Genomic DNA, 20,474 nt, shown 5'->3' with positions numbered 1-20,474 from the left:
ACTCTGAGAGCATCTAAATTTGATTTCACACACACACACACACATATATATAAAATACACACATCTTAAGACTTCAGTCTTTTATTGCTAGGCAACCAGCATATTGCACATAAACTGCACTGCACATAAAACCGTAACTAATCTGCATCACAGACTATCAACCCATCTCCAAACTTTGCTAAGTACAATGAATTCCACAAAATCATGCCATGTCAACTTCGGAGATCATGTCACAGCAGATTTTGTTCAACTTAATTCAAGCATAATTCTCAAGGAAAGAAAAAGACTGCAGTTACACTTTATATTACTTTGGCAGCACTGAGACTGGTGAGTGACGTTGAGGAATACCACCATTGTTCTGGTGATCAATTAACTCAGTAGAATTCAATACCAATGTTCAAAGTCATGAAGCACAACCATTACTTCGGTACACATATAGAAATCTATGTAAATAAAAGAAATTACTTTTTGTAGCAGCGGACAGCAAGTCTCTAGTATGTGTGCAGCTACACAAGGGAGAAAAGGAAGATCAAGAACAAAGCAACCAGACTGTTATCCATCCAATGCCAATAAAAAATCCCCCCATTTCTATTTTTAGTAATAACACAGTTAACTTGACAAATATATCAGATGTACACAAACACTATCACTTGCTGATACAATATCCAAGAGTTTGGTCAGAACAGCAACATGTCATTAATTCAGTTAAGCTAACAGTCTTCCGCAACCATTTAACAGACCAGACCTCCGACAAAGGTTGTTAAAGAGTGTTCTGAGATTTGAGAGCAGGCCCACCAGACTTGGCAGGACTCCAGACAGAGCCTGCAATGGGTGACTTTAAGCAGAAATACGGCAGCAAGACAAGACCTGGATGCTCTCTTCATTTCAGGTGGCCCAAGTCAACTGGTGATATTTTCCGTATAAAAAAACCTCGTTTTACCAATTCTGACAGTCGTGTGAACATTAAAAGATGCCAAGTAATGATTCCAACAAAGATATCAGGAAGATCAAGAATAATTAAATCATCATGTTGCCAAGACCAGAGCATATGAATATGGTGAGCTCAATGACCCCATAAAGTAAGAGAACTTCAAGCAAAAGATGAAAGCTAGACTATCAGCTCATGCAGTAAGATCATCCAAATCTGACCATGCACATGAAGGCAAATATCTGTTATGAAAAGGATGTTAAATCCATGCAATTTTATCTAAGAGGAAAGGGTGACTAAGAACTTCAGAATACAGAACTGCAATTCCAACAGTTTTGAGTGGAAGGTTGAACTCCAATGCAAAAATTTAAATATTCTAAAGCCGTAAAGGATATAAAACCATATCAACTGTAATAATTCATGCCCCCAGCATCAGTTAGCAGAAATGGCTATGAACAGGATATCTGAAAGTCACAGTCTTAAGTGATGGCATATGTATCTTCATAAAACACCTTTAGGTTAGCTTGAACATGTTTTCTCATGATTGTAAGCTAACTCTGATGCAGAAAACGGGAATGAGGAAAGTTCTCCATCAAACTTCTGGACTGCTGAATTTTGTCTCTCAGTTAAGCAGGTTAACACCAACAGCTCAAATTTACAACTGATTTCAGATGACTTAACATTAACTCATCAAATTTGATCTGGTGTTGGTATGTGTGACTTCAATAAAAAAAATTGTAAAAAATTAAGTTAAAAAAAAAAAAGGAAACAGGCCTTTCACAGAAGCCTAATGTAGGTTTAGAACACAATACATGTGCCTAGAAAAAGCAAAAATAATCAGTCACAGATTTGCAGATTTCCTGTACAAGAAAAAAATATTCAGTCATATTTTATTGTTTTTATCATCTGAAGTTTTAAATGCTGACGATACAAACTGAAAGAATCATTAGTACAATCAAGGCACATTTCAATTAGAAGGCACGTGCGTGTGTTAATTGTAATATTAACAGACACGTAAAATACTTAACATTAACATTTGCCCCATTTCTTTGTCAAACACTAATAATCATACTAGCATTTTACAACCATTCCAGAAACAAAATGATGAAATCTTTCAGACCATACTTTCACAGGTATACATTTTCACACATTTACTTCAAATTTCATTATTAACTGAGGTCACAGAGAAAAGTAAACAATTTTTTTAATGAACACAAGAACAAATGAATGTTATTTCTGATATCACTCAGTAAAGAGAGCCAATGCAATCAATGAACAGTTCCTTTGGTTCCGGTCTTACACCATTATCACATCTTCCATAGAAAATGCATGAATAAGCATGTCATAAACAAACACTAATTTAGGTGGAATATGTTATTTTCATATGCAACTCTCTATATATGGCAACATTGAACATATGGCTTTTTGTTTTGAAAGCCGTGAAAATTTTTAGACTCTATAGCTACTGAAACTACAAAAACCAAACAAGCTTGGCAACCATACAAAAGCCTATGCTGGCAATGGTGTCTTTTTCTCTCTTTCTTTTATAGCATGTCACGAAACAGAGCAGCTCTTTGTGGTGTGGAAGCACTGATATTTGTCTAGAGCTGGGGCTCTGCACAAGAAAAAACAAAATCATAAATATGGGTGGAAGGACAGCTTCCTTCTCTTTCTGTTCAGAAACTTGCCCGTTTGGTGTTTTAGTCTTCACAACTTACTCTCAACATGTGCAAAACTAATCATCAAATACTTTTACTATTACACATTTTCTACGACTGTACTGAACAATGGATTTACAATAATTCACGTAATCTGTAAAACTGCTTGGACTAGATTTTTAAAACCATAAACCAAGAACAATCTAAAAAGAAAACAGAAAAAAGGCTGCTGTTTCTGAAGAGTAGTTTATCTCTTCTGATCATATATTGTACTGGAGTTACCTCAGTCATACATTCATGGGGCAGTCAAATTCTAAACCACACAAACTATAACAAACCATAAACCCATGGTCACAACATAAGGCAGAAACCTCACCACTCACAGGCAGCAGGCAACTGAAATACACAAACCAATCAAACCCCATGGCCACAGTGAGTAATAAGGTCAGTTCAAGTCATCACAGCATTACAAACTAAAAAGGAAAACATAAAGAGGGCAAAATCCTCAGTGGCAGCGCTGATGTAGCCCATGATTGTGTTGAACTTGACGATCAGCTCCTGCTTGACCCCCGAGAACACCAAGGCGTACATCATCATGGAAGATTTGTGAGGCAGCTGTAAGTCCTGGACAAACAAATAAGTGAAGAACTCAACTCATTTTCATGCCAAACCATTAACAATCAAACTGCCAGCATGTTCAAAACCTGCAACTGGAGAGAGAGAGAGAGAAAAAAAAAAAAAAAAAGAGAAAAATTTTGTGTATGATACTAGATGAGCAAATGCAAAATTTCAAAGAAATGAAGTTGTAACGGTCAAGAGAAGGTTTTATGGTTTGAAAATGGCCCAAATTTCTGTTACTATTCTGACCAATTAGCCAATCACTACTTAACTCAGTCACCAAACATAACAGACTTTCTGTTCACTGACACTCATTCTCACACTGACTTGAAAATCGGCACACATCATACATAATCAAATGCTTGGTGATTTCAACTTTCAATTCAAGTGTACTTTCAGTACTGTAATCATCACAGCTTCAGTGTTACTCTACGAAAAAAAAAAAAAAAAGAAAAAAAGGTGTAAAGTTCTCTACAACTGTACAAGAAAACAAAGTTCAGTAAATCATTTTATACAACAACAAAAAATAAACTTATGACAAATGACTTTTACTCATATAAACAGTTTTCCTAAAACCACAAAGTTTCATAATTAACTTCACACTTTTACAACAACTCGTAACAAATCCACACACTACTCAAAGTTATGTTGTGTTTCTTTACCTTCATGTATGTTGTTTGAAAATACAGAAGTGATCCCTCCAGCACAATAAATGGAATCATCACCCACTGAAAAACAAAACAAAAAACAATTATCAATTTAATGGCAATCTATATTTTACTGTATTTTACAACAGCACTTAATCTAACTGATGTTTGTTAACTGTTTGAATAAAATATTACTTTGTTAAGACCAATGAAACTGTCACTGTAACAGTGTATATTTTACTTGTATAACTTACAAGAGAAAAAGGAAAATGTTCCCCCACACATGTGTGTTAAACACACACACACACACACACACACACACACACTCATTCACTCACTCACTCACACAATACTGTAGGTATTTAGCTAATCTGAAATGAAGATAATGAAGTATCACTGTATGATAACCATAGAACACAGACCTTTGAAAATTTTTACTTCAGTTCCTGATCTTCTGCTGGCAATGTTACTGACAAAATCTGAAATAAGTGAACAGTGTCACTTTCTTCTTTTGCTCTTCTTTAATGGACCCCTTTCTAATTTGAAATTAAGCTGTACTTTTTTCATATTTTATTGTTTCAATTTTACTACTTGATAGTTGATTTCAGTTGGCTGGAAAAAATTCTTCATCAAAAAAGAATACTACCCAAAGGTAATTGTCCATGTATACCTACTGTACATATATGTATTTATAACCAGAACACATTCAGTATAGTTTTGCTTGGGTATATATTCAAAAAGGTTTGATTGCGTGTGTTCACAAGCCAAGTTAAAACACACTGCACATGTTCAAATACATAAACACCCATATTTTTCTTGCCCGAAGTTGCCACATGTTAAATTCATACACAACATCTACCTAATGAATAATACACACACAAAAAATGAGTGTCACAAATTATACTAGCTAATAAAGACGATGGCGCCAAGAAATCGGACTACACTGAACATGCCTTCTATATCAGTGTATGTGTCCCAAACTCACCACTTTCTGGGAAAATAGGGGGAAATGTAAAACAACATAATTACTAACAATAATACCATAACATCTAAGACAGCATTATTTGGTGCAGCTAAAATGGATATATACATTATCAAATTCAAAAATAAAAAATGCAAACATCTTATTGGTTGCTAGGCTCTCTATCTCCAAATTCAAATATGATCAATGTAAAAATCTTGAACTTTGTTAAAAACTTACATTAAAACCAGAACTACATCTTAGAAATTTGTAAGGAAAACAAAGAGACGAGAGACTAAGTGTTAAGGCCAAGCAGGCACATACATACTCTATTTGCATTTATAATCATGGTACTTCCAGAGAGTTTTCTTCTTTCAGACACTGTAATTATGTGTGAAACCATTATATATTAATACATATATCATGTGCTTCTGTGTTGCACAGCCTTGAAAAAGCTGGAGAGAATGTGAATAGGAAGAACTCAAGAAGTCAGAGTACAAGAAAATGGAAAAAAACAAACAAAAAACAAAACAAAAAACAAACGGACAGAAACTTGACAAAGGAGCAAAATGATGATGGAGGGAAAAAAAGAAAAAAGAAGGAAAAAAAGCCTTCCACTGCTGCTGAGACTGTCCTCATTTGCTGAACTTCTAAGCGTCCTTTGATATATCCTTTCAATCAACAACAAGAACAACAAATAATAATAATATAACAATAATAATAATGTATTATATACTATAAAGTATAATAAGCCCTACATGCCATGCCACATGTCCATGCAAAAAACAAAATTTTATAAAAAATATCATACCTCGAAGAACAGTAGACCCAAGCCAAACCTGAGAGCCCATCGTGTGAGAAATGCTACAAGCAGACAACCTCCACACCGTATCAGGTCCAGCAGCCTCAGAGGGTCTGTTTGGCCAGATGATAACTGAGATTCTGTTTCTACTTTTAGCTCACTCATGTCGGTGATACCATTTTTCGTTGTTCTGACAGATAATTTGGCATCATGTTTGGTTGACAAGACTGAAACAGATTCATTCCTATCAGTCTTTTTATCTTCTGTGGGCAGTGTCCTGTGGGGTCTGTGACGAACAGTATCTGAGACAATTTGTGGTTCCTCAGAGACAGTTGGATTTACTTCTCCAGCAGATGTGGAGGCAGTCTGCTCATCTGCTGAACAAGTCTGAATATCTGTGGCAGTTGTATCTCCAGCTAAAACATTTCTGCTCTCTGGAACAGGATTTGGGTCTGGCACATCTCTTAAACTTGCACCAACAGGAGCTGCAAAAAACATCAAATTAAGAAAATAATCAATTAATACAATATTACACACACACACACACACACACACACACACACACACACACACACACACATATATATATATATATATATATATATATATATATATATATAAAGAAAAAAACATAATATAAAAACTAAACAAGATTTAAATTCATAAAAATTTTATAATCAAAATTAATTCAGTGGGGTCACAAATATCATTCCTTTGCTACCTCACTCATAACAAGTGATTTCTTGATTATATCAATATATTCAAATAATTATTACTCCACTAATTATACTTAATACTTATTTATAAACATTTGATTTTGACTCTGGCATTTGATTTTCACTTTCAACCCGAATTAAAAGACATTGTGGTTATATATCTATTATGCTGACAACCAAGTTTCAAATGTATTTCTCCTCCCATATTTGTCCTGCTATCAACAGAAAACCTCCAAAACACTTCTGACTGCTGCTATCTTCAGTTGCTTTGAAGACTCTACCAGTCGAAGTACACAACTTCTCCTCTCCGAAGTGGGTTCCAAGTTTTTTCCTCTTGTGTTTTGTATCCTGTTTTGAAAGAACCCACACAGTCAAACTTTTTTTATACCCCAAACCGGCTCTTCTGCATTGATTTTGCTGTGGCAAATTTCAGCTCCATCAACTGATCAAGTAAAAAAAAAAATAAATAAATAAAAAATCCTACTCAGTGGTCAAATTCGAGGAAGAAGGAAAAATTCCAGAGATTTCACATGGAAAAAAATCAAAAGGGTGTATTTTCATCCTCTGCCTTTTTAGCTGAACTTGAAAGTCATTGATAATTTAACAGTGTGTTGGTTGCATCATCTAATTTCTAAACAAATGTTTTTTGTAAAAAAAAACAAAAAACAAAACAACAACAACAACAAACAAACAAACAAAAACAACAAAAACCAACAACTTTTGCATACCACTTTTGTGCAAACTTGAGGGTCTTAACTCTTATTCAACATAAACAAAAATGACAGTCTCATAACATTGGCCCACAGTGTGACAGAAAGTTAGCAAAAAGGATGGGAAACACTTCAAACAGTCTTGGGTCAGATCAGTGATGAGATACACACACGATGTTTCGTTTTTAGTCATTTTACTTCTTAACACCGAACCATTTTTACAACAGCCTAAGACAGTAACTTCGTAAGCCTGTGGCAGGTCAGTTTCCTACGAAAGTGGGTTATGGAAATACAGAAAATTATATATATATCATAATTATAATCATCATGCACAGCTACAAGAATCGTCAACAAGCTGATGATGCTTATCATGTTGGCATGATTAAGTATCAATAAATGAGAACGAGGAACAAAACATAAAACTGTAGTCAGGGGATCATATGAGATTTACAAAATCATTGGGTTTATACATGTATAGAACGTAAAAGAACGAAATGATACCTTCCTCCGAAACAGCAGGCTTGCCAAGAAGCCGATTCATCCGATTTTCTGAATTTCGGAGAATCTTCTGCCGACGAGCTTCCCTTCTTTGAGCTTCCTGGTCCGCCATTCTTTTTCTATCAGTCGCTCAGCATGACAAGCCACTGTTTTCGTACAAAACAGCCGACGACCCGACCCGGTGTAAGACGAGAGTTTCGCTTCTTTTAAAAATAGATAAAAAAAAATTAGAATATTCAGAGTGAAATTTCTACGGAGTAAATTTCGGGAATGAGGCTCAATTTCTGTTTCAGTTTCAGTTTCAAGGCGGTCCACTGAGAAGATGCGTGAAAAGTGATTGGAACTAAGCTTAACAATAGACACGAACGTCTCATACACAGGGGATATTTGTGTCCATGTCCTGGCAGGGCAAAGAGGCTACTCTCTTCCCAGTGCGTCACGAGTGCCGTTTCTGATGAGAGAAAAGACCGAGCTGGCATACACATTCTAAGGTTTGATTTGCGAGCGCACGCAGCATGCAAGCTACAACTACAAATTAAAAGGACACACCCTCCAGCACGTTGACAGCGCAAAATATCTCGGCGTCGACATAAGAAATGATCTAAACTGGAAAGAACATGTTACAAGAGTCACCAATAAAGCCAATAGCATGGTAGGCTTCCTAAAAAGGAATCTAAAAACATCCAATAAAACCACCAAAGCCAACGCCTACCAAACTCGTACGCCCGCACCTAGATTATTGCTCATCAGTCTGGAGCCCGTACAAAGAAGGCCAAAAGAACAAGTTTGAAATGGTGCAAAGAAGAGCAGCCCGTTATGTACACAATGACTATGGGTGGACCAGCAGCCTAACACCCCCTCTCTTACCCTAATATTGTTGGGGTTTTTTAATTTATTTTTGGGGCCCTGCTGTCTTAGATCAGCAAGGGACCGGCTAGCTCGGAAGGGCGAAAAGTGAAGTGATAGTAGCCTGCCGGAGAACCCACTTAGAGTAGGACTAAGTTTTCATCCTCACTAATAGGTTTGTCACTTTCTGTAGCTTGTTTTTCTTTCATCGCAACCCAACAATAATGGCGTAAAAATCAAATTGATGATTGTGGCCGTCAACGCAGTGAAAGTGAAAGGATGGGAATCCCTCGAATCACGGCTGAACAGACAAAGGCTAACTCTAATGTATAAAATGGTCAATGGCATTGTAGACATCCCTTGAGACAAATTTCTCAAGAAAGGATCCAGCAAAACAAGATCAAATCATCGACACAAATTTGTCCATCTTAGCTCCTCCTCTGACCCTTATAAATAGTTTTTTCCCATCAACCATCCCCGCCTGGAACTCCCTGCATGCAACAGCAGCAGAGGCTCCCTCCTTGGTAGCTTTCAAGAGGGAGCTGAACAAGATCACAGTTTAGTCCCCCCCCCGCCCCCCCCCCCCCCTTTTTTCCTCCGGAGGGACGCTGCGAGTGACGATGGGAGGGAATATGTATACATGTTCTTTCTCATTGTCACCCCCTCCGGTAGGAAGATAGGTCTACTTAGGTTATGACTAGGTGGGGTTTTTGGTGTTTTTTTTTTTATGCCTCTAAGCACACAGGTCATTAATAGTCAGTAATGACAGCTGACCTTCCAGTTTGAAGATTGAAGCATACACACCCGCGCGCACGCACGGACACACACACACACACACGCTCTCTCTCTCTCTCTCTCTCTCTCTCTCTCTCTCTCTCTTTCTCAGGATAGGAATGGAATTTTTTAAATTGTCATTATAATTTAAAGAAAAGCTGGTACAAAAAGTCATTGCTTTATAGGGTTTATTCAGTACACCAACCAAGCTCTTTACATTGAAAGCCTGTTCGACCGTGCAGACAGAGCATGTGTGCACTATTGGATGATCTGTGTGAATATATTTGTACACTGTTATATCACAGGTGCCTGTATGTGTTGGAAAGTGTGTGAATATACTATGATGTTTAATATTGCTGTCATAGGTGTGCAAGTGCATGCATGAGTGTGTGTGTGTGTGTGTGTGTGGCTGAGTGGGTTGGACAAGGAGGGTGGAGGATACAGCTATATATGAGTCATTATTTGCTTCTGGTAACTAAAAGGGGGACCAGCTGCACAAATTTCAAAATGATGATATAGATGTTTAGATACAAAATTGAGTACTTAAAGGAAAGCAATACAAATTGCAAAAGAAAAGAAAGTGACTGCTTCGTTCGTTTTACTGATACATATCTTGAAAGATCATATGTGTCCAAAATGTAACCATTGACCCAAGTTATATATTTGTCCAATATTTTACGCTTGTGTGTTTGTGTATCACTGATGTCATTTTCTTCATTATATCTAGAAGAGAAAAAACAACAAGAGATTTAAAGGAAAAGCTTCATCACATCTTCAGTCATCAGTGTATTCTGATTTCATTTCTAATATAACTTGGAGAGAGAGAGAGAAATCAAACAGACTTCAATGATGTTCCAATGATAGGCCATTTATATAGATTTTCCAACAGCAGTCTTATTCTCTAAGTGTTGAAAAAATAAACTGTTGTGTTGATGCTCCAAAATTAGAAAGAATGAAAGAAAAAGTATGAAGTCAATGATGTCATTTTATATTGTTTTGTATTGAATTGTATTACTCTTTTGTCACAACAGATTTCTCTGTGTGAAATTCAGGTTACTCTCAACAGGGAGAGTGGGTTGCTACACTGGGAGCACCACCTATTTTTTTCTGCCTGCAATTTTATGTCACACACACACACACACACACACACACACACACACACACACACACACACACATGCAAATAGCGTACAAACAAATAAATGTATGTGTGCTCACATGCACATGTGCACAGTGATGTTACAGTTCAAACTTCAATATATGATTTTTTATTGTGAGTTAATGAAGGCTTACTTACATGAAATGTGTCATCTACATTCACTGGGAATATTAATGTTTTTGACATTTCATATTTGTAAACAGTTGTTACTCTCGTTATATTAACAACCTTCATTTGAATTTTATGAATTCCATCAAGTAATTTTCTTTAATTTTGTTTCTGTTTATTTCAAATTTTTATTATCTATCGATTCCACCCTCCACCTTCTGTTTCACTCAACCTACCACACAGTTGTCCTGCCTATTTATTTGTTATTTTTAATGGTTATATTCGAATGTGAAAATTGATACCTAGATCACCAATTACCAGCATGTATATAGCAAAACATCAAACAGGAAATTTCCTTCCTACACATGCTCATAGTCATACATGTTCACATGTACATGTATACATATATATATATATATATAGGACAGGCACACACACACACACACACACACACACACACACACACACACACACACACAGTTTATTGAGGGAATGAAATTCATGACAGCATATATTTGATACTTGCATGCTTTCAGACATTGTGACCAGATGGCTTGCCCTGATCAGCTGGTGATGTCAGAGGTCAAGATAGAGACTGATGTTGCTGAAGAAGCAGGACCACTGTTGATGACACAGGATCAGTGTTCAGGTCAGTTGCACATTCACCATTTTAAATTGAAGAAGACATCGCCATCCGTGGCATTAATATTTATGGATTCATTGGCCCAGTGGTATTGAACAAAGTGCTCATCTCATTCCATTGCGTGGAAAAGGAGCTGGAGGAGGAAAATGGAAGAATGGTTAAGACTTATTATCTGCCAATACAGAGTCTGCAGGGGTCTGAGTTTAAATCCTGCTCTCGCCCTTTCTCCCAAGTTTGACTGGAAAATCAAAATGACCATCTAGTCATAAGTGTGTTCGGTTATGCTGCTGGTTAGGTGTCTGCCAGGCAGATGTGGCGTAGCGTATGTGGATTCATCTAAATACTGTGATGCTTCCTTGAGAAACTGAAACATCCTTTGGATTCTCCAGTTCACTTTAAAAAGTCTGTCAGAACACACCTCTTCCATTCTTTTGACCATATTATGATGATGTGCTTCTTGAACTTTTGCTGGTTGTGTGTGTTTTGGGGGGTAGGGATGGGGCACATTTGTTTGCAGGTTTGTGTGTGCACAGGCATGTTTGTAGATAGTGTATTTAAATTTTTATACACATATGTGTGTGTATGTCAGCTACCATTAGCATATTTTTTTTTCTGTGTTTTAATGTTGTGTTTGTTGTTATTATCAGCTGGATTATGACCATTGGTTGATTGATTGAATGTTAAGCAGTGACAGTTGAATCTTTTGATTAAATCTCAAGCATATGTGATGAGCATTCTATAGAAGGGTGGGTTTTTGTGTGTGTGTGTGTTAACAGGTTTGGTGTAACTGCTCACATTTTGAATGTGATAGTTGTAGTATTATTCAATATTTTAGAATGATGACCACAGAAGTTGATGATGATTGATGATGGTAATCAGTTCAGGAAGAGAGATGGGTTTGTGTTTATATATATATATATATATATATATATATATATATAATTGATAACTGTTGCAGGTTGCACATGTGGCCTTTCTGAGAATACTGTGAGCACAGCCACCACACCCTGTGAGACAGACACTTGGAACCTATCAGCTGCTGTCGTGAAGTCTAAACAAGACAGGCACACATACATTGGTCCAAGCATCAAAGCAGAACCAGTTGATCATTATGTGACAAGTGATATGTATCACCAGTTCCAGTCTGTAGACAAAGGGGAAAGGGAAGTAAGCATCAAGTATGGATCTCATACTTTAATGACTTCAAAAGACTCTCACATAAACCTTTGGAGTGATAGTTCAGAAGTGAGTTTTAATTTCCAGACTGAGCGTTGGAACATGGCAAACACTAGCAGTGATGCCACCAAGACTGAATCAGTCACAGCAAACATTAGTAGTGCTGTCATCAAGACTGAACCAGTCACAACAAACATCAGCAGTGATGTCATCAAGACTGAACCAGTCACAACAAACATCAGCAATGATGTCATCAAGACTGAACCAGTCACAACAAACATCAGCAGTGGTGTCATCAAGACTGAACTAGTCACAGCAATCATCAGCTCTGATGTCATCAAGACTGAAGACAACAACAGACCAGTAGGTGATAACCAGGTAGGTAAAACTTTTGGTCGGTGTTTTGTTTTTTGTCACATTTTCAACTTGTTCATTACAAACATTAGTCAGGTAATTTGCACAAAACATCATATTTTCTTGACAAATGGATATCTACAAATACAAAATCATACTAGAACAACCACAATATATATATATATATATATATATATATATATATATATTTTAAGAGATAGTTACACAATACATTGTGACTTCTCCAAGTGATAAGATGGATGTGAGGACACGCCCCCTCAGTCTCCACCCCCCTCCTCCTCACCCCTCTCACACGGTCACTTGATTCAGTTCTCAGACTGCGTTGGCTGCGTGCCAAGAATATCGCTCTACTGCTAATTCGGTCATCTTCTGTCGACTGCTAACATCTGTACAGCCGGCATCACTCACTGACAGTCGCATCTTGGCCACTCTCTTGATTGGTCCCTTTATTTTCTATCAGATCGTCCTATAAATGTTCATCACTATCTTCTCCTTCGAATTTACTCTTCAATTCTTTCTGAGCATCAGCTAAAGAAAGAAATCTTGGTTGATTTAGTTCGTCACGATCGCATGTCTTGAGCACGGCGTCAGTCCGACATTTTGTTGAGCGAGCGAGGAGAGAAGTCAGGCAAACACTTGGACAGTGACCCAACCAAAACGTTCAAATAAAGGACTGCTTCATGACGTAGATGGGGTTTCTAGCTATGAATAGAATCTAGAGCGATTCCCCAGGCTAAAGCTACCACTATTTTTGTCAACGAAGTGAATGCAAACCAGGGAAAAGTCAGAATATTTCAATGATGAGTTATCTCGTCATTGTAGCAGCGAAGCATACATGCTTGCCATGACGAGTTATCTCGTCATGCAGGCAGCCTAGGGGTTAATTGAGTGCACACAGCTGTTGTAATTCAGAAAGTTGACAGAGTTTTCAGCTCTCACCAAAAGTGGAAACTTGATACCTGTTTTGACACACATGTGAACAAAATGAGTCTATGTAATCACCCAGTCTTGGTTGTCTGTGTGTCCTATGTCTGTCTATATATGTCTGTGTGGTAAGCTTTAATGTTGGCATTTTCTTGATAAATGCGTGTGGTATGCAAACGAAATCTGGTAGATGGTAGATATAAATAAAACATTCCCTTTTTAATGTTATGGTACACTTGGTTAGAGGTAAAATGTAAAGGTCATTTAGAATATGTTATGCATATGCTGTACAGTCTTTTTTTTTTCTGTTCCATAATTCATGTGTTCACTTAAGTGGGTGTTATATGTGGGCATTGAGGGCCATGACTCTTTTTTGTTTTTTATGGTTTTATCCCTCAATGAATATGCTACACTTTATTGTTTATGTTTACTTCTTTTTGTTAGTATATTTGTTGTGTTTGACTTACTGTTGGCAGTAGTTGTCGTAATTTGTAATTTCATTTCAGAAGCAAGGAAAGGTTCAGTCTTCAGTCACTACTAAGACAACACCTCAGCTGTCAGTGTCTGAAGCAATCAGAACTCCTCTACACAAGTCTGCCAACGCTTCTGGGTCACTGCTGTCCTTGAACAAAAGTCACACGTGTCAACGTTTGAAAGTACATATGATACATGGTCATGGTGAGAAACTGCATGCTGTGTTACCGGTGTCCTCCACTCCTGGTGGTTGTGAAACTGGTAATTATAGCAACATGAACATGGGAAATGTCTCTGACGTTGATGACAGGAAAACTGCACAGAGAAAAACTGACAAAGCTGACAGTAACACCGACATTGAAGCTGTGGAGGAAAAGAGCAGGGGGCATGTGTGTGATGTTTGCAGTAAGGCTTTTAATTGGGCTGGTAATTTGAAGAGACACAAGTTGATTCATACTTGTCATAAACCGTTTGTATGTGATGTGTGCAGTAAGGCTTTTAATCAGGCTGCTAACTTGAAGAATCACAAGTTAATTCATACCAGTCAAAAACTATTTGTGTGTGATGTGTGCAGTAAGGCTTTTACTCAGACTGGTAGCTTGAACAAACACAAGTTGATTCATACTGGTCATAAACCATTTGTGTGTGATATATGCAGTAAAGCTTTTACTCAGGCAGGTAGTTTGAAGAAACACAAGTTGATTCATACTGGTCATAAACCATTTGTGTGTGAATTGTGCAGTAAGGCTTTTGCTCAGGCAGGTACTTTGAAGAAACATAAGTTGATTCATACTGGTCATAAACCATTTGTGTGTGAATTGTGCAGTAAGGCTTTTACTGAGGCTTTTCAATTGAAGGAACACAGGAGAATTCACACAGAGGAACGACCTTATACCTGTCCACTCTGTCCTGCAGCTTTTACTCGGGCATGTAGTTTAAAGAAACACAAGTTGATTCATACTGGTCTTAAACCATTTCTGTGTGATGTGTGCAGTAAGGCTTTTACTCAGGCTGATCACTTGAAAGGACACAAGTTGATTCATACCGGTCATAAACCATTTGTGTGTGATGTGTGCAGTAAGGCATTTAGTTGGGCTAATAGCTTGAAGAATCACAAGTTGATTCATACTGGTTGTAAACCGTATGTGTGTGACGTGTGCAGTAAGGCTTTTAATCGGGCTGATAGCTTGAAGAAACACAAGTTGATTCATACTGGTCATAAACCATTTGTGTGCAAATTGTGCAGTAAAGCTTTTATTGAGGCTGGTCACTTGAAGGAACACTGGAGAATCCACACGGGGGGAAAACCTTACACCTGTCCACACTGTCCTGCAGCTTTCACCAAGTCAGGTAGTTTGAAGAAACATGTTCAGAAATTACACAGGTCAGTAAAACTGAACACAGTGCAACCTGTCCTCAGTGCTTGACTTCAGCAAATCTCTTGAATGTGATTTATTATTTTCGTTCTTGTTATGTGTAAAGAATGACATTCCTTCATTTTCAACATTTTGAGGTGTAAATGACCAGTTATACTTGTTGAGTTGGGTTTTTGCCCCTGAGTTTTGGGTGTTTAAATGTTATAACCAGGTTTTTGTTAATTATTCTGTTTCAAACATTGTAAGAAATAGAACAGTTGATAAGAATTCTCAGTTGATTTTGGAGACTGATTTCTCTCAGAAATAAATGTTACATTACATAAGGTCTAGAAGTCATTGAACGTTTTAAGACCAGCTTGGTTGGTTTTTTGTTTGTTTGTTTGTTTTTTATACTTTATGTCCCTTTTAATCTTTTGCACATTTTGCATGCAAGAAACCATGCGTATGCACGCATATGTATCTCTCTTGTTGAGAACCAATGCTCAACTGATGGGTTAAATCAGTGCACTTAAATAAATTATATGAATTTCAGTTGTGATGCACTGTGAATTGGACGGGTGTCCGCTCCATTTGAGATGATTTGTTTTCATAATTCATTTGCATTATTGTATTTTATAATGTCTTTTTTTTTTTTTTTTGCTTTCTTTTGTTTGTTTGCTTATTGTTTACAAAGTGTTTAGTTTTCGTTGTTTGATATTTTTCCACTTTTCTGTGTGAAATTTCCTTCTGTGCTGTTGAAATGAGTAAAAGGAGGAAAAGCCATCATGGCTGATGGTGAGATTCTTGCTGAACAACAAGAAAACAGAGAGTGGTGGGGAGAAGGGGGGTGTGGCAGGGGAATGGGGGGGTTGGGTGGGGTGGGGTGGGGGGTAAGGTTACCAGTACTTAATGTGTATGTATCCAGATAATATTTTAACTGACTATGCGAAACAAATGTTTGTGGAACCGAAAAGTGCATGCTGGAAACACAACAGTTCTACATTAAGCAGACCACATCAGTCAGTGTTTCATTATTTTATGATCATAACATTACATAGATCTGTCAAAGTTTCAAACTTTCCATGTCTTCACTACTTTCTGATTTCTGGCAGATGGTAACAAAAATCACCAAAAACATCTTTGGGCTTAATGCACACAATAATAACTAAGTGTGATGTGTACAGTAAGGCTTTTACTGAGGCTTTTACTGGATCTAGATAGATGTACAAGTTTAGTTACATTCGCCGGAAAGTACAACACGGTCGATTTATTTTCTCTTTTATGTTCATTCTAGTTAATTGAGTATCCACTTCAAAAGATTCATATGCAGTAAGCACATCGATGATGTAGTCTGTGTCACTGTATGTATTCTGTCCAGAATTTGTATTTCTTTCCATTTAATTGCGAACAAGAAAAACGAGGTCACGCCGCCGTCTTACTGAGCATCACCAACGCTACTGCAACTGGGATGCGGTAATATGGTGTTTTCGGAATCCTGGAAATGGCCTCAGTGAAATAAACCATTAATGATACTGGAAACATGGCTTAATTTGGGAGACTTACAAACTATTATTGGTATGACTGAAGATTTTGTTCCTACTATTCTTAAGCCAAATTTGGTATTGATGGACAAAGTATTTCCAGAGAAAATGGCAATGTTAAGGTTACCACACACACACACACACACACAGAGACACAACCAAACACCGGGTTATAACATAGACTCACTTTGTTTACACACTTGAGTAAAAAATAAGTGGATTGAGCATCGCTTCATTGAGCCTCATTGGCCATGGATTTTATGGAAGTATCTGGTCAGCCATCTTGGAACTTGTGTCAGTGCAGCTTGATGCAATCACATGATGTAGTTTGTGTCTTGAGATTTTGCAGAATATTGTGAAAACCACTGAATTAGTATTGGACACATTTATAATAAAAGTTTGAGTTTGACAAGAGAAAAACCACATGATTTACAAAGTACATCAGTGGCCCTATTTTGCAAAGATCTGTTTGTGCTGCGTCCTCAAATTGTGAATGAGTAGTGAGTGTGGGGGAAGTTTGACAAAGAGTATCACAATCCATTGAAGTGAAGTGGATGATTTTCATGCACTGACCTGGTGTGGGTGACACCTGTGTACTGTGCATTGATCAGACGCTAGCAGAGCAATGTTTGTTTTCTTATTCAATTAAGCAGTGCAGGGCTACATTATATTTGTGTTGTCCTGACTGGATAGTTAAAATGGAGTCTTTTCCTGTTTGTAATCTGCTTGCTGATCTCTCTTGTTATGGCTGGCTGGCTGAGAGGAGGATTTTCCAGTTTTACTTGTCATACGTTTGAGAGATTCGTTTCTGATGGCTACTTTAAGAATGGATGTATGTAAATTATAATGTGGATGACTGTTTGCACTGATTGCAGAAGAATGGGCCAGTTCTTTTGACATTTTAATCATTTTGTGTGTGGTTTCAATGAATAGCCTTTTATGAGCAGTGAATAGCCTTTTATGAGCAGTGCATTAGTGTTTATCCCAACCCTCAGTCTCTCTCTCTATTGGTAGTGCTCATATCATGGTTATAAACATTATTTCAATTTATTCTTTTCAACTTTCCCTTTATTACTGTATTCTTCTCAATAGATATGATAAGATATAACTTTATTTGTTTGCAGATTCACAGAATGTTGTCTTTCGGCTCAAGTAACATTGAACATAAATCATGACATAAAATGCATTCACTTTTGGAACATGACCATTAATTAAGATATGCATTACAACAATTGAAGCACATTCACTTTTGGAACATGACCGTTAAGATATATGCATTACAACAATTGAAGCACATTCACTTTAGGAACATGACCGTTAATTAAGATATGCATTACAACAATTGAAGCAATGAATTTAAAAGTTCACTAGTTAAGAAATACCACATGTCATTGACACTGAAATAATATGAAAATCTAACATACATTTTTTTGCCACACATAAACTCATCCACTGACATACATGTAAAAAATGTGAAAATGCATGTCATTGATATCATACACTTAAGCTTTTATACTAAATAACATTTGGAAAAATAAAAATCCTTCATAATGGATGGTAAATTGCAAACAATGATATTTTTTTTAATGTATTTCAAGAGAGTGGCTGTTTATTGTATTCATCTCTTCCTTTGATGTTCTGTAAATGACTCATTGCTGCTCTGAAACAGTTTGGTTTTTTTTTGTTTTGTTTTGTTTTGGCCTGACTGGATTGTTGAAATTCTTTTAAAGTTTGTAATCTGCATGATAGTCTGTTGTGTTATTGCTGGTTTCGTGTGGAAGATTTCTATTTTGATTTTTTAATGTGTAAGAGATATATTTGATTGACTTTATTTGCAAGGTGCTGCCTTGGCTTGAAAACAGTGACACTTTTAAAACAAAATAAATGACAACATTAATGTCATACTAATCTTCTTCATTAAAAAAGAAAAAAAAATCACCCTCCAATTTTCTTTTTTCCCCACTTGCAAATATTTGTTTGGGCAACTCAGTTTTCTGAATAATTAAAAAATGAAAACTCCACCACATGCCCAGTTGTCAACAACTTCTCCATTTCTATTGTGCTGAAAAGAGAGAGAGAGAAAGAGAGAGAGAGAGAGAGAGAGAAACCATCTCACTCTCATCACTATTAAACATACATATGAATTTTCTCCATTAAAAAAAAAAGAAAAAAAAGAATAAAACCCACCGCTCCCGATCAGTGCCAAAATTATTTCCTTGATATTAAAAAAAACTATAAAAAAAAAACCCACCCACACACTATTATTGAAAAAAAAATAACATCTTGGCTACTTATCTATTTTCTTCCTTGAAATAAAAACCAACCAACAAAAACCCACTTTACACACACATACATTTGTTACTGATTTTTCCTGTTCTCTTTTCTTTAAATGTATGATCCATTCTACATGTACAAAATGATGCCAAAAAGAAGACTGCAGTATAATATAAAAAGAAAATGCAGCCAACAGTAGCAAAAGCTGTGTATATTTTACATTTAACATCATCAGCTAGTTTTTGAGCCAGCCTGTGACATTATTTGCTAAAACATGTATGCACACACACACACACACACACACACACACACACACATACACACACACACACAGTTATCAGCAACTTCATTTCCTTCATATATATATATATATATATATATATGTATGTATATATATATATATACACAGAGAGAGAGAGATATTATGATCATAATAATTAAAAAAAAATCATCACTCTCATCACTATAAGTTGTGTTCTTGTTAAATCTGCTCTGTGTGTGTGTGTGTGTGTGTGTGTGTGTGTGTGTGTGTATTTTTTTATTCGTACATCAGATGCATGCTGCACTCGAAACCTCTTGTTTGCCGTCTGTTACGGAAGACTTGCACCAGGACCATTACACAAGGTTAAGGGGAAGGAGGGGTGGGATAGAGTAAACCTGACTGGAATCGAACCCGCACTCTGGCAATCAAGAGGAGCAGTGGCTTGGTGGTAATCCACCAGACTAGGAAGCCAGTGTCCATGAGTTCGAATCTGGGAATTGTTTTTTATTTATATATATATATATTTTTTTTTATCTTAAAAAAAAAAAAAAAAAAAAATCCCCACTCCGTTATACCTTGAATAGCGGTCTAGGGTGCTAGTCTTTCGGAAGTGACAACAAACCGAGGTCCTGTGTGCATGCAGTAAGCACTTAGATCATGCAAAATAATCCATGGCAACAAAGGCGTTATCAATCTCTTGCAAAATTTTGTAGAAAAATCAAGTTGGATAGCATAATTCATAAAGTATTCACTTGCACCAGGACATGAGAAAAAAGGTGGCGCTGCGCTGCATCCACGAGCTCTCCCCAGACTGATCAATAATCATTATTTATACGGCTACTGTACACCATTTATTTATTTTATTATTTATTTTATTTTGTTTTTTGTTGTTTTTTCTTCTCAAGGCCTGACTAAGCGCGTTGGGTTATGCTGCTGGTCAGGCATCTGCTTGGCAGATGTGGTGTAGCGTATATGGATTTTACCGAACGCAGTGACGCCTCCTTGAGCTACTGATACTATACACCA

The 20,474-nt window shown here is 36.8% G+C and overlaps 2 protein-coding genes across 4 annotated transcripts in view; one reads left to right on the top strand and one right to left on the bottom strand.

Annotated features, from left to right (window-relative positions):
• Positions 1 to 65: 65 nt before the first annotated feature.
• LOC143292807 (uncharacterized) lies at positions 66 to 7,691 on the bottom strand. Its single transcript, XM_076603399.1, has 4 exons — positions 7,542 to 7,691; positions 5,624 to 6,099; positions 3,867 to 3,932; positions 66 to 3,210 (listed from the first exon to the last, which is right to left on the bottom strand). The coding sequence occupies exons 1-4, from the start codon at positions 7,648 to 7,650 to the stop codon at positions 3,037 to 3,039; spliced, it is 825 nt and encodes a 274-aa protein (XP_076459514.1). The 5' UTR covers positions 7,651 to 7,691; the 3' UTR covers positions 66 to 3,036.
• Positions 7,692 to 7,739: 48 nt separating this feature from the next.
• The window catches only part of LOC143292806 (uncharacterized), an 18,360-nt gene continuing 5,625 nt past the window's right edge, over positions 7,740 to 20,474 (top strand). The window contains exons 1-4 of one of the 3 annotated variants that reach the window (XM_076603398.1): positions 7,740 to 8,029; positions 10,961 to 11,073; positions 12,026 to 12,621; positions 14,049 to 15,366. In XM_076603398.1, coding sequence (XP_076459513.1) covers positions 10,974 to 11,073; positions 12,026 to 12,621; positions 14,049 to 15,366 — 2,014 coding nt within the window. In that variant the 5' untranslated portion in view covers positions 7,740 to 8,029; positions 10,961 to 10,973. Of the gene's footprint in view, positions 8,030 to 10,960; positions 11,074 to 12,025; positions 12,622 to 14,048; positions 16,201 to 20,474 lie in introns of those variants that run through there. The other 2 variants (XM_076603397.1, XM_076603396.1) reach the window with 2 other exon arrangements.

The sequence above is a fragment of the Babylonia areolata genome, chromosome 18, assembly GCF_041734735.1.
Source record: "Babylonia areolata isolate BAREFJ2019XMU chromosome 18, ASM4173473v1, whole genome shotgun sequence".
Classification (NCBI taxonomy): domain Eukaryota; kingdom Metazoa; phylum Mollusca; class Gastropoda; order Neogastropoda; family Buccinidae; genus Babylonia; species Babylonia areolata.
The sequence above is the reverse complement of the archived record's forward strand: the minus strand, read 5'-3'. Positions and strand labels throughout refer to the sequence as shown.

Excerpts from the sequence above, each read along its gene's own strand:
- LOC143292807 (XM_076603399.1), bottom strand. The coding sequence starts at position 7,650 with ATGGCGGACCAGGAAGCTCAAAGAAGGGAAGCTCGTCGGCAGAAGATT. Across the intron at positions 6,100-7,541 it reads GCCTGCTGTTTCGGAGGAAG|CTCCTGTTGGTGCAAGTTTA; the intron begins GTATCATTTCGT and ends TGTTTTTTGCAG. Across the intron at positions 3,211-3,866 it reads TTCAAACAACATACATGAAG|GACTTACAGCTGCCTCACAA; the intron begins GTAAAGAAACAC and ends TTGTTTGTCCAG.